Below are 13600 nucleotides of genomic sequence, written 5' to 3'. Positions count from 1 at the left end.
CTTTGCTTCCTGTCTGCCAACCAGTTCTCAATCCACATCAACACACTACCCCCAATCCCATGTGCTTTAACTTTGCACATTAATCTCTTGTGTGGGACCGTGTCGAAAGCCTTCTGAAAGTCCAAATGCACCACATCAAGTGGTTCCCCCATGCCCACTCTACTGGAAACATCCTCAAAAAATTCCAGAAGGTTTGTCAAGCATGATTTCCCTTTCACAAATCCATGCTGACTTGGACCTATCATGCCATCTCTTTCCAAATGCGCTGCTATGACATCCTTAATAATTGATTCCATCATTTTACCCACTACCGATGTCAGGCTGACCGGTCTATAATTCCCTGTTTTCTCTCCCTCCTTTTTTAAAAAGTGGGGTTACATTGGCTACTCTCCACTCCATAGGAACTGATCCAGAGTCTATGGAATGTTGGAAAATGACTGTCAATGCATCTACTATTTCCAAGGCCACCTCCTTAAGTACTCTGGGGTGCAGACCATCAGGCCCTGGGGATTTATCGGCCTTCAATCCCATCAATTTCCCCAACATAATTTCCTGACTAATAAGGATTTCCCTCAGTTCTTCCTTCTTACTAGACCCCTTTTATATCCGGAAGGTTGTTTGTGTCCTCCTTAATGAATACCGAACCAAAGTACTTGTTCAATTTGTCTGCCATTTCTTTGTTCCCAGTTTTGACTTCCCCTGATTCTGACTGCAGGGGATCTATGTTTGTCTTTACTAACCTTTTTCTCTTTACATATCTATAGAAGCTTTTGCAGTCCATTTTAATGTTCCCTGCAGCTTCCTCTCGTACTCTATTTTCCCTGCCCTAATCAAACCCTTTGTCCTCCTCTGCTGAATTCTAAATTTCTCCCAGTCCCTGGGTTCGCTGCCATTTCTGGACAATTTGTATGTCACTTCCTTGGCTTTAATACTATCCCTGATTTCCCTTGATAGCCACGGTTGAGCCACCTTCCCTTTTTTATTTTTGCGCCAGACAGGGATGTACAATTGTTGTCGTTTCAATTAGTGAACCAGTTGGGTTTTTAACGACATCTGGCAGCTTTTAGGGTCATTTTTATTTCTTGGTGTTAGTCCATAGATAACCAGATTTGTTGAATTCAGATTCTCAACTTTGGACCTCTGGGTTGTGAGTCCAATACTATATCCATTATATTACTGCTACTTCTTCTCTTAGGCGGTCCCTCGTATCGAGGATGACGCTTCCACACCAAAAAGGGATGAGTTCACAGGTGTTTCAATGAAGGACCTGACACTCCAGGTCCCGAACTACATATTGAATGGTGGAAGATGCCTGTGCGTGGATTTTTTAATGTGTGGTGACCGTTGCACAACCGCCACCCCACGGGCTTGGCATAGCTCGGTCTTGGTCCAGTGGCAAGGATTAACCAGGCCGACTGGAGACCAGCTCTGCTGCACGGACCTAGTGCACACACACATCGCAGTGTGGTCTGGCCTGTGCTGATCCTGGGCCCTCGCCTCTCCTGGGCCCCGAACTTATGCCTCTCCTAGGCCCTGATCATGTCGCTCTACAATCTCTCGCCGCTCCTGCTATACCTGCTCAACCTCCAATCAGCCACCTGGATTATGGTGGCGTCCAATCTAATCGCCCTTCTCCAAGTCATTGCTCTCCTGAACGGCTCGCACTACCCTCTGAAGTGACATGCCTCAACGCTGCTCCCGGGCCGCTGCTCCTTTTATGGCCCCGACCTGCGGCTGGTGGTTTCTCGCAGGTCGGGGCCTCCATCCTGCTGCTACCTTAATGTTAGACACCTGCTTAGGAATGTGCATGGTTTCCTACCCTTTTCACAGCCTTTTGATGCATTTGGCACTTTTATCCTCCTGTCTCCCAATTCAAGGTGGCTCTCTACTTCCCCTTTCCCCAGCTCCTTCCAATTTCAGGCTGCCACCTTTCTGCCCTCACACCTCCAATTTCATGCTGGTGCTCTCCTGCCCTTCATGTAGCTCCAAGATTCTCCTCCGGCTCCTCGACCCCCTCAGCGCTGCTGTCACTGCCTACCTCCTGCTGCTCCAAGTAACTGAAGGCTGCTGCATATTGTGAGACGGAATTCCTGATGTGCGAATTGCTGTTTGCGGTGTGCAGCAACCATCAACCACTTGGGGAAGCATTGACAGGAGGTAAATACTGGCAGCGGCCTCAAAGGGGGAGGAGCTGCAGGCTGCCCTGAAGAGGTGGGGAGTGCAGCAGCATATGGGGATCAGACAGTTTGAGCTTGCGGGCCTAATCCGGAAAGTAGGCTATAGCCTTGCCGTGAAAGCTGATGGATAGGTCATAACTCATTGACCTGTGACCTATGACCTATGAACTGGTGTAATAGATGCTTTGGTCACTGGCCATAACAGTCACAGATAAAGACATTTTAATGGTACAGGTATGTCCAAATGCAGCAATTTTACAACACTACCCTGTTCTGCTTCCGTTACTGTTCTTTTGGAAGCTGGGCAAGTGTGAATTCTCAATCAAAATTCTGGATCTGTTCACCCAATTTTGCATGAAATTATTCTTTCGGCCTGTTTCCATGTAGCTGGTGCATCTTTGCCTAGTTTGGATCATTGAGTCTCATCGATCGTTTCCTCGAGACGTTGTCAAGTTCCGAAGATGCTGTTATTGGGGATTTACACAATGCCGGAAACCCGACAACTAATATGTGGCTCATAAATTCAGCGACTGATTTCTTGATTCATCAACATCATGGGGGTGCTTGCAGCTCTGTTCTGTTGTTGAATTGTTTGGGTGGTTTGATAATTCTGTCAACCAAGATAAGGGGACAAGAGTTTAAGCTGAGAAGAGATACATTTAGTTGTGATGCATTGCTTTACTGAGGGGCTAGCTGGTTATTGGAACAGCTTATTGAGGGTGGTTGTAGAGGAAAGAAGCTTAAATGTCTTCAAGGCAAAATTGGACAAGTATCTTGAAGAGAAACGCATTATTGGTTCAAACAGTTACAGCCTAACCCGATCCTTTGCTCGCCTCATGTTCACGCATGCAGTTACTGTTGTGGGGGAAGTGGGGGGTGGTCACTGATCAAGAACACCAAGCCCTGGCTGATTTCCCCCCCCCGCCCCACTTCCCACCACCACCCTAGGGGTGCCACAACCTAGTGTCTTTATCTTAGAATCACTCACCAGATCTGCAAAATCAGATCAGGACAACGGGACATTCCTGATCTCTATGGCTCAGCACCAGACTAAAATGCACTTGAGAAAATATACCTTCTAAAAAATAACACTCCACTGGATATCCATTATCTGTCTGTGACTACAACAATACTTGCACTTCATTATTGTATGTCAGAGATACATAATGATTCAAGTGATATAACCTTGTCCAATAGTTTCTAGATTTACATATAAAATACTGAGCTACAGTTAGGCTGTGTGGTTTGAAAAAACTGTCTGAAGGCAGCCCAGAGATAATAGTCTTATGTTTTTGACAAACATTACAACAGGATTGAAACACAACTGGTAAGACACAAATCTACCCTGGATTTAGTATTTCATTTCATTTAATAGTGAACGATTGAATGTGTGAGAGAAGGGGTGATTTCCACTGAAGATGGGGGAAGAGGTATATAATCAAGGTTCTTACACCAATCAAATACGTTACATGGCGAGCAGTGTTCCATGTTGCCAATACAGTGTCAGGTGGAATATATTGGATTTCTATGCAAGGCGACAGAGCATGTGTCAGCTGTGGCTCAGTGGTAGCACACTCACCTCTGAGTAGGAAGGTTGTATTTGAGCCGAACTCCAGGGTTTAAGCGCACAAATCTAGGCTGATACTTCAGTGCAGTACAGGGAGATTGCTAATTGTCAAGGGGTGCCATCTTTTGGCTGAGCTGTTACACTGAGCCCCCTTTACCCGTTCAAGTAGATGTGAGAGATTTCCGAAGAGCGGGGAGTTATCCCAGTGTCTTGGCCAACATTCATCCATCAACTAGCGCTGCATGAAAATTGACCACGAATAGTGACTGCACTTCAGCAAAAAATAATTGGCTGTGAATTGCTTTGGGATATCGTGAGGATGGGAAATGCACTATATGAATGCAAGTTCTTTTTTCACAGTCCTTGCTCTGATTACAGAAGTTAATGTCGTTTTTCTAACAAGAGATGTTTTCCCTTTACAGGGTCTGTAATTACTGTGTCTGGTCGAATGACATTTACCAGTAACAAATCCATGGAGATTGAAGTATTTGTGGATGTCGACCATGTCTTGGAGAGTCCAAAAGGGAAGACTCATGCTGTGACCGCATTCTTTACTTACGTTTCCTTGGACAAGGATGGAAAGGCACTTCCAATCCCGATGTTGAAGGTGAGAGTACATGTGCATTTGTGTTACCAGTTTTAACCTGTGTGGTGGAATTCTACTTCTCCACACTAGAAATCCATCTACAGCAAGCGGAGGTGGCATACTACTACTATACTATAATGCCGTCTTATCAGTGCAATTGTATGTAGTGGAATGGGACTGTGGGGATAGATGGTGGTGCTGAAGTATGTTTGAATATTTCAGAAAAGTCAGTCCGGTTTTACTCAGTTTGGCACAGAATGACTGGGGTTCAGTACCTGACCTCAGCCAAGGCAGCAGTAAAGGTGCTACAAGTGGTCCTGGTATCTGGGCTAAGGAAGGAAAAAACAGTCAGGATGTCCTCTCCTGATGACTATCCAGTCCTGGCTACTGGAATGTGAACACCAAGGGGAAGGTTTGCTTGGTGAAATTAGGAACCTGTTTAGAAAGAGAAACTACCTCCCAAGTGAAGGCCATTCCTATCCATAACACAAAGGCAAAATACTGCAGATGCTGGAATCTGGAAAAAAAACAGAAAATGCTGGAAATACTCAGCAGGTCAGGCAGCCTCTGTGGAGAGAGAAACAGAGTCAACGCTTCAGACCGATGACCCTTCGTCAGAACCCAGTTCTTCACTCGGTGGTGAATCTTTGGAATTCTCTACCCAAGAGGGCTGTGGAGTCTCAGTCATTGAGTATATTCAAGACCAAGATCGATAGATATTTGGATATTAAAGCATATGGGGATAATGCAGGAAAGTGGAGTTTCAGTAGAAGATAAACCATGATATTGAATGGCGGAGCAGGCTCGAATGGCCTACTCCTGCTCCTATTTCTTATGTTCTTATGATACTGCTGGCACCCATGGAACAGTACCTCAGAAATGCACAGCATTTGAGGTAACTGCATAGTTCGTAGCTTGTCTTTCTCTTTTAATGTCATTGTCAGATTGGTTGATGCATGGCTGCAGTCTAACTCTCGGGAGATCGCAACAGATGGAAAAGTGCTGGAAAGGACAAAAACACCAAAGCTTATATTTCAATTTGAAAAACAAAGCCTTATATCGATTGCTCTTAGTTTTAATCATATAAAATACTTTGGACTGAAATTATTAGGAAATACTTTTCCTGTCAGAGCACAATGCAGTGTAACCTTCTGCAATATGTACAATTTATCATTACCCGTTCGGGGAGGTAGGGAGAAGTGATTTTGTGTTGTGCTTATCTCCTAGAAATGGGTTCTCGGAGCGAAACAAATCATCACACTTTCCTGTAAAAGGAACATTTTAAATTCTCAGCTTCACTAAGACGAGTGAATATCAATAGCAAGTACTGCGCAGTAGTTTTATGTAATAGGTGAGGATGTATTATAGATAAAATAGTGAATACCTGGGGATATAGTACTTTCAGAATGATAGGTACAGACAAAAGGAAAAACCTCACATGCAGGAAATATTAATTCAAAACAGGCAAGTGATGAAAATGCACAGCAGGTCGGTCTAGGCGGGCATGGGAAAGCAGTTTGATAGAGGCTCCAGCAGGTATTCTTCTCTTTGGGGCGGAGCTTTAGTGAGGTGGGACTTCTGCTCGTCCCGGGGATACTACTGCACCACAAGAGGTGACAAGAGACCTTAAAGGGGCAGAAACTCCCCAAAAACGTCACCAAGTCTCTCACATTTGGGGGGCGCGGGGTAGAGGAGGCAGGCCAGCAGTGGCCCCGGTGAGGAAAATCCTGTTCAGGCCTCACTACTTGAATTTTCCATCCTTCTCCACCCTGATCTGGCCCGATTTTGGATGGGTTCACGGAGGACAATCTAGCCTTCCCCATCCAGGTTTCCCTCCATCCCGTGCCTGGCCTTTGCCCAATGCCTCCATCTGCTCACAGGACCATGGCTGAGATTAGACACTCCATGGTCCTATATATTGGTGTTCCCACCACTGCACAGCCACCATTTCTCAAATACTACTCCTGCTACAGAACAGTCCGAACCATCTTTTTTAATGAGCACTGAATGTAATTTTTAATATCATTTAAAATCATGAAACTATCGAGAACCTGTCTGGATCCTTACCAAAAAGCGAAATATTAGTCTTCAGGTACCTGGCATGCAATCTGATGTGTACCTGTGCAGCTCATTAGTTCACATCTACAAGAAGGGCAGGCTGTGAAGTGACAACTGCCTTCAGGGCTGCCTTCAGCTGGTCTCCCCAATACCGATTCACAACTGAATAGCTGACGTAATCCTGCCACTGATGTCAGGTGGCAACTGTGAGCAGGTGGTGCGAGACTAGACAGTACAAGCCAACAGTCCATTAACAAGGAAACATGGTGAGGTGAACAGTAATTGACAGGGAGCAGAAATATGGTCCATATTTTCCTACACCGTCTATTTGTAGCATCACATTTGTTGCAATCTGCCTCTTATATCACCCACTTTATTCCCCCCCCCCCCCCCCCCCACTTTGTTTCTTCCTGTAACTCACTCCTAATAGATGCCCAGTATTGCTCGTGGTTTCAAAGCAGTGGAGGACAAGTGATGCTGCCTGATTTTGTTCAACATGTAAACACACTGTCATATTTTATTTGTCCCTTCATCGCCAAACACTGTCCCTGCTGTCTATTTTCCCCCTAATCTGAGTTCATTATTCTCCCTCCCAGCTATAACCTTGGCCTTCAGGGAGCAAGTGGTATTTGTAGTTTAAACAAATAAAACATATTTAATGGTTGGACAGGAGAGAAACTACATCCTTATTGACAGGCTAAAATAGGAACATAACCTTGCTCGGTGGATAGAAATAGCACTATGGCCTTTCCGATGTATATAAATAGCACAGCTGCCTCTGCATCTTATATAAATAGCACTTTATCCAGCCACTGGCTTGTTTTTTTTTTAAACTGTCTTCAGGTGACATTGAGGATGTTTTTGAGGTTATTTTTAAATCTATCTCTACTATGAGTGAGTGAGAGGGGGAGGGTAATGGTCTTACTGCTCATCTCCTGGGTAAATTGTCTTATTGCTCAGAAAATCTATATTCAGTATGTTTCTTTTTTACAGCCAGAACATCCACTGCTCGCTTCTGAGCTGAACATTTGATGCTTATCTATTTATACTCAACATTAGAAACTTTACCGGTATCATCTTTTACCAGAAATTGTATCTCTGTTCTGTTTTTGAAGTAAAGTACCAGAAATTAACAAAAGGCCATCAGCACCTGAAGCGAAAAATGTAACATCTCCGGGGGAGACCTCTCGTTGTAACTGCCACGGCCATCCCGAAGGAACCTTTTTAGAGCGAACCATTTAAGCTTCTGTTTAAGGAATATAGGGGGAGAAATTTGGTTGTTTAGCACCACCATTAACACCAGAGAGGGGCGCTAACGGGCCGCTAAGCACCTACCGCCCAAGTGCCGCGCGATGGCAGGCTGCCGCGAACTTCATTGGTGGTTTAGCGGCGGGCTGTCATTTAGTGCTACATACTCTAGCGCCGCCCACTTGGTGACGTCAAGAGTGTGCGCGCCCCCTTTGCGACAGGTTTCCGAAATTGACTGCTTTCGCCTGCTGTAGCGCCTGGCACTACTCCTGACGGGGAAGCAGACGGTGCATAGAGGATCCCGGGGCGATAGCGCAGGGAATGAAGAGGTAAGTGTTGAGAGTCAAATTTTTAACAATTACTTACCTCTCTTACCTGTGGAAGGCTGCTGATAGACCCCCCTCCCTTCCATTTCTCTTGCAGGTTTCACATGGTCGACCTTTAGGTGCCAGGATGCCGGTATCCTAGCGCCTCAACTTGAGAAGTGCTCCCACCCCGCGATGGGCCTTTAATGCCCGAAGAGGATTGTGCAACACTTCCCTTAGTGCTTCACTCTCCTCTTGGGGCGATTCAACTGAATGTCGCACATTGAGGCGGGAGACATCACCCAACACTAAAGGGACAGGTGCAACGTCCAAAATCCAGAGTTCTGGAATCCGGAATGTTCCGGAATGAACCTGGGCTCGGGTGTTTCCGGGTTCATGATGTCAGAAAGACGTTCCAAGGTCCGGAAAAACACGGAATCCGGAACGGCCTCGGTCCCGAGGGTTCCGGATTCTGGACACTGCGCCTGTAGTGCCCCGACAGCATCATAGAAACATAGAAAATAGGTGCAGGAGTAGGCCATTCGGCCCTTTGAGCCTGCACCGCCATTCAATGGCTGATCATTCCCTCAGTACCCCTTTCCTGCTTTCTCTCCATATCCCTTGATCCCTTTAGCCGTAAGGGCCATATCTTACTCCCTCTTGAATATATCCAATGAACTGGCATCAACAACTTTCTGCGGCAGGGAATTCCACAGGTTAACAACTCTCTTGAGTAACGAAGTTTCTCCTCATCTCAGTCCAAAATGGCCTACCCCTTATCCGAAGACTATGTCCCCTGGTTCTGGATTTCCCCAACATTCGGGAGCATCTAACCTGTCCAGTCCCATCAGAATCTTATACGTTTCTATGAAATCCCCTCTCATCCTTCTAAACTCCAGTGAATAAAGGTCCAGTTGATCCAGTCTCTCCTCATATGACAGTCCAGCCATCCCTAGAATCAGCCTGGTGAACCTTCGCTGCACTCCCTCAATAGCAAGAACGTCCTTTCTCAGATTAGGAGACCAAAACTGAACACAATATTCCAGGTGAGGCCTCACTAAGGCCCTGTACACTGCAGTAAGACCTTCCTGCTCCTATACTCAAATCCTCTAACTATGAAGGCCAACATACCATTTGCCTTCTTCACCGCCTGCTGTACCTGCATGCCAACTTTCAATGACTGATGAACCATGACACCCAGGTCTCGTTGCACCTCCCCTATTCCTAATCTGCCGCCATTCAGGTAATATTCTGCCTTCGTGTTTTTGCCCCCAAAATGGATAACCTCACATTTATTCACATTATACTGCATCTGCCATGCATTTGCCCACTCACCTAACCTGTCCAAGTCACCCTGCAGCCTCTTAGCGTCCTCCTCACAGCTCACACCGCCACCCAGTTTAGTGTCATCTGCAAACTTGGAGATATTACACTCAATTCCTTCGTTAATGTATATTGTAAATAGCTGGGGTCCCAGTACTGAGCCCTGCGTAACCCCACTAGTCACTGCCTGCCATTCTGAAAAGGACCCGTTTATCCCGACTCTCTGCTTCCTGTCTGCCAACCAGTTCTCTATCCACGTCAGTACATTATCCCCAATACTATGCGCTTTGATTTTGCACACCAATCTCTTGTGTGGGACCTTGTCAAAAGTCTTTTGAAAGTCCAAATAAACCACATCCACTGGTTCTCCCTTGTCCACTCTGCTAGTTACATCCTCAAAAAATTCCAAAAGATTCGTCAAGCATGATTTCCCTTTCATAAATCCATGCTGACTTAGTCCGATCCTGTCACTGCTTTCCAAATGCGCTGCTATTTCATCCTTAATGATTGATTCCAACATTTTCCCCACTACTGATGTCAGGCTAACTGGTCTATAATTACCCATTTTCTCTCTCCCTCCATTTTTAAAAAGTGGTGTTACATTAGCTACTCTCCAGTCCATAGGAACTGATCCAGAGTCGATAGACGGTTGGAAAATGATCACCAATGCATCCACAATTTCTAGGGCCACTTCCTTAAGTACTCTGGGATGTAGACTATCAGGCCCCGGGGATTTATCGGCCTTCAATCCCATCAATTTCACTAACACAATTTCCCGCCTAATAAGGATATCCTTCAGTTCCTCCTTCTCACTAGACCCACTGTCCCCTAGTACATTTGGAAGGTTATTTGTGTCTTCCTTTGTGAAGACAGAACCAAAGTATTTGTTCACCTGAAAGCGGGCAATCCTGAATTTCGAGCCCATGAACCCCAACTTTTCTGGTGGATGCTCCCCCATCGCATATTCGGCTGAGTTGACCCGGCCTCGGTCCGCCTGTGGCTGATGGTATATCCCCATTCTCGGGGATGTGGTCCTTGCTTGACTGTGGCAGGCTCATTATGTCTGCAGGGGTGCATCAGCAGCGAGGGTGAAGCAGCACCCAGCCACTCCGACAAGGGCATAGACTCCCAGGCCTGGAAAGGGCTGAAGAAAAGACCAAGGCCACTGAGCAGTTTTGCTCCTAACAGGAGCAATTTGGGGACATTTCAAAAATACTCAATGCCATTGTAATCACTGGAGATTGTGAGGCCTTTTCTGGGGCCTTTGCAAATCATGCAGCCGCTCTCAAAGAATTTAAAGTGGCATTACAGGCGGGGCGGAAACTCAAGTGTAAGTGGATTCTACATCAAATTTTGAGTTCAAGGCGGAAATCGCCCTCTTGGTTCCCAAGAAATTTCTGGGCCGTATTGTATACAGTTTAATCAAACAGTATCGGGGATCGCAATACCATCCTCTGCCACCTTGAGGGGCCTGAATGTTTGTTTCAACCTGCCGAGAACAGGGTTTTTACATTTCAGGCTTGCCAACTTTCTTGAAAATGGCTGCTGCTTTTACAAGGTGGGATCTTGCCTCACCATTGTCTCCACATTGTCACCATTGTCTCCACATTGAAAGAACACATTTTTTGTCACACCTGTCACATCCTAAGGATGTCTCAGAGTGCTTCACGGTCAATCAATTACTTTTTGAAGTGTTCTGTAGGCAGATGCAGCAGTCAATTTGCTCACTCATGGCAAGGTTTTACAAACAGCAAATGAGATATTAAAAAAAGCAGCAAATCGGTTTTGGTGGTGCTGGATGAGGGATAAATATTGACAAAGACATAAATAATTTCTTTATGCTTCTTTTACATATCTTTTGCATCCACCAGAGCAAGCAGACAGGGCCTCGATTCAATGTACCTTCTAGAAGACATCAGCTCGGACAATGCAGCACTCTCTCACTGCACTGAAATGTCAGATTAGATTAAGGTTTTGGTTGGGGCATGAATCGAGGACCCTTTGTCAGGAGGCAAGAGAGCTATCATTTGAGCCAAGCTGACAGATATCTACTAGTAACCACGTTTTTCAAATATGGACGCTCAATTTGTATCGATTGTTTATCAGCAGTTTATATCCTATTAGCCATACTCTTCTGCTGTTATCCCATTCAGTCCGTTTTGCTGTTGCATTTAATAAATCAGTGCTTTCTTGAAGATCATCCATGATCTTGCTCAAGGCAGAGATCATCTGCATGATCTATTTTGAGCAGTCCTTCAGTTGCTATTAATAAACCAGCTGCATGATCCAATGTGGATGAGATGGGAGTAAGTACGTTTCCTTTGCTTACTCCAAAGATTTAAACAATCCTATTCTCAGACAAAATGAAGAGCCCAGGATATAAATGGATGCCATTATTTCATGGCTGCCCTGTGCAACCATTGGATGTCGTGGAAGGACTGAAGTTAAAACAAAAGTTTACATTTCATTGCAACTGCATCCACATTGAAAGCCTGAGAATAGAATATTTTTAAATAATTTAAACAGAATGAATTATTTATTGCAAATCGAGATTAACAACTGGCAGATAGAACCATGGAACTATTCCCCAAGTGCTGCTAAGTGGTTTGATTCTCAAATGCAGCAATCTTTCTTCCAGCAGATCGTGAGAAATAGGCAGAATTGCACTCGCATTTGACATGGACACTTTCCAACTGCACACATTGAGCAACCATCGAGAATTGGAGCCTTGGCTATACATAGAATATATAGTATAACCATAGATTATAACAGGGGCATCGGCAAGAGACACACAGGTTTGGGATTTCTTCGGCGCTGCTCCCACTCTGCCGCTGATTGTCCGGCACGTTGGGAGAAATTCCTTATGGCAGCAGAGCCAAGGCAGCTCTTGAGGAAATTCCGGGCTATAAACTAGGACTGACATATCTTTCTTTAAAATTGAGAAACCTAGGTGAGAGGCCAAGCCTCACTGGGCTCAAAAAAAAGACTAGAAGGGGACTAGTGATTCATCAAGAAGCAGTGATTAGGTGACCTCAAGCTTGGATTCGCAAAGCTTGTACATTATAGGAGAGAGGGAAGACCGAGGGAGTTGAGGACATTTTAAGGTCATGGCAAAGACTGAGTCAGAGAAGGAAATGCTGCATGAAATTTTCATTTCAACGCAGCGAAGGTGAAGGATATAGTCACGAATCAACAAAAATGTGACTTTAAACATACGAACGTCCCCCTCCAGTGTAACGATGTGCGCTTCGGTCATATACTCTATAGTCAGATCAATTGGCTGGCTAATGTACACATCTGTTGCCTCATATTTATTTCCATTGTGATGCCAATTCAACAATCCCAATTGAAAATGCAGTATACTCAACTATTGTGTTCAAGTCAGCTTCCCGCCCATTATTCCAATGTCGGCGTATACCCTATAACTGTACTGACACAGGAATCGCACGCTGTGAAGTATATTCAGTAATTCCACATTTTCAGCAGTAAGAACCGGATTCAAATCCAATATATTGGGACGGGGTTTCTGCGGCTAATGTGTTTCTGCGGCTTTTGACCCTGAAAATGCTAAAAGTCACATGGTAGCCGGCCGTTTTTTAAAAAGTTCTGCTGACACCATGGCAGTTATTCTACAGTACTGTTGTATGTCAATAGAACCTTTATTATTATAGCATTATCTTTAATAAAACAGTTCAAACACTGTGGGCTAGAATTTGCCCCAAAGCCGCCAGCGCCCGATTGCCACCCAAAAAACCGCTAAGACTGGGAAGATTTTCGCCGGCGAAAACTTCCCGAAAAAAAAATTAAAATCCGTCCAGTGAAAAACATGGGCCTTGCACCCCCAATCTGGGCGAAAAAATGCAATTTAGGGTTGTTTGGGCAGTGCCTAAAGAAAATGGGCGAAAAATTAAAAAATCTATAAAAATTTATCCCGAGCCTGCGGGTTGGGCCTAACACCAAAAAAAGAATAAACATAATTTTTTCTAAAAGCCTAACTTTAAAAAATCCACAAAACATTCCCAAGACACTTTTAAATTAAATCACCCCAACAGATTTTGAAAATAATTAGTAAAAATGCAGACCTACTTACCTACCGCCCAGCTCCACTGATCCTCGAGGGCGTTTTATTTTTTTTATACTTACCTACGGGTCACCACTCAGCCAAAAATCGCGCCAGGGCGATCTGTGGACGATGCACGCTGGCGGTCCGCTCCCCAGCGGGACTTCGAAACCGCCGGCGTACCCATTCCGCTCACCTGATTACTGCCCACAGTGGCCAATACTGCCTAGAAACCGGGCGGTAAGCCATAGGAAGTTCTAGCCCTCTGACTTCATT

At 45.1% G+C, this 13600-nt stretch overlaps 1 protein-coding gene across 3 annotated transcripts in view; it reads left to right on the top strand.

The window, feature by feature from the left end:
- acot7 (acyl-CoA thioesterase 7) overlaps nucleotides 1-13600 on the top strand; it is a 273074-nt gene that overhangs the window by 229456 nt on the left and 30018 nt on the right. For all 3 annotated transcript variants that reach the window (XM_070861014.1, XM_070861013.1, XM_070861015.1), the window contains one exon: nucleotides 4167-4351. In XM_070861014.1, coding sequence (XP_070717115.1) covers nucleotides 4167-4351 — 185 coding nt within the window. The remainder of the gene's footprint in view (nucleotides 1-4166; nucleotides 4352-13600) is intronic.

This window comes from Pristiophorus japonicus, chromosome 18, assembly GCF_044704955.1.
Source record: "Pristiophorus japonicus isolate sPriJap1 chromosome 18, sPriJap1.hap1, whole genome shotgun sequence".
In the NCBI taxonomy this organism is placed as follows: domain Eukaryota; kingdom Metazoa; phylum Chordata; class Chondrichthyes; family Pristiophoridae; genus Pristiophorus; species Pristiophorus japonicus.
The sequence above is the reverse complement of the archived record's forward strand: the minus strand, read 5'-3'. Positions and strand labels throughout refer to the sequence as shown.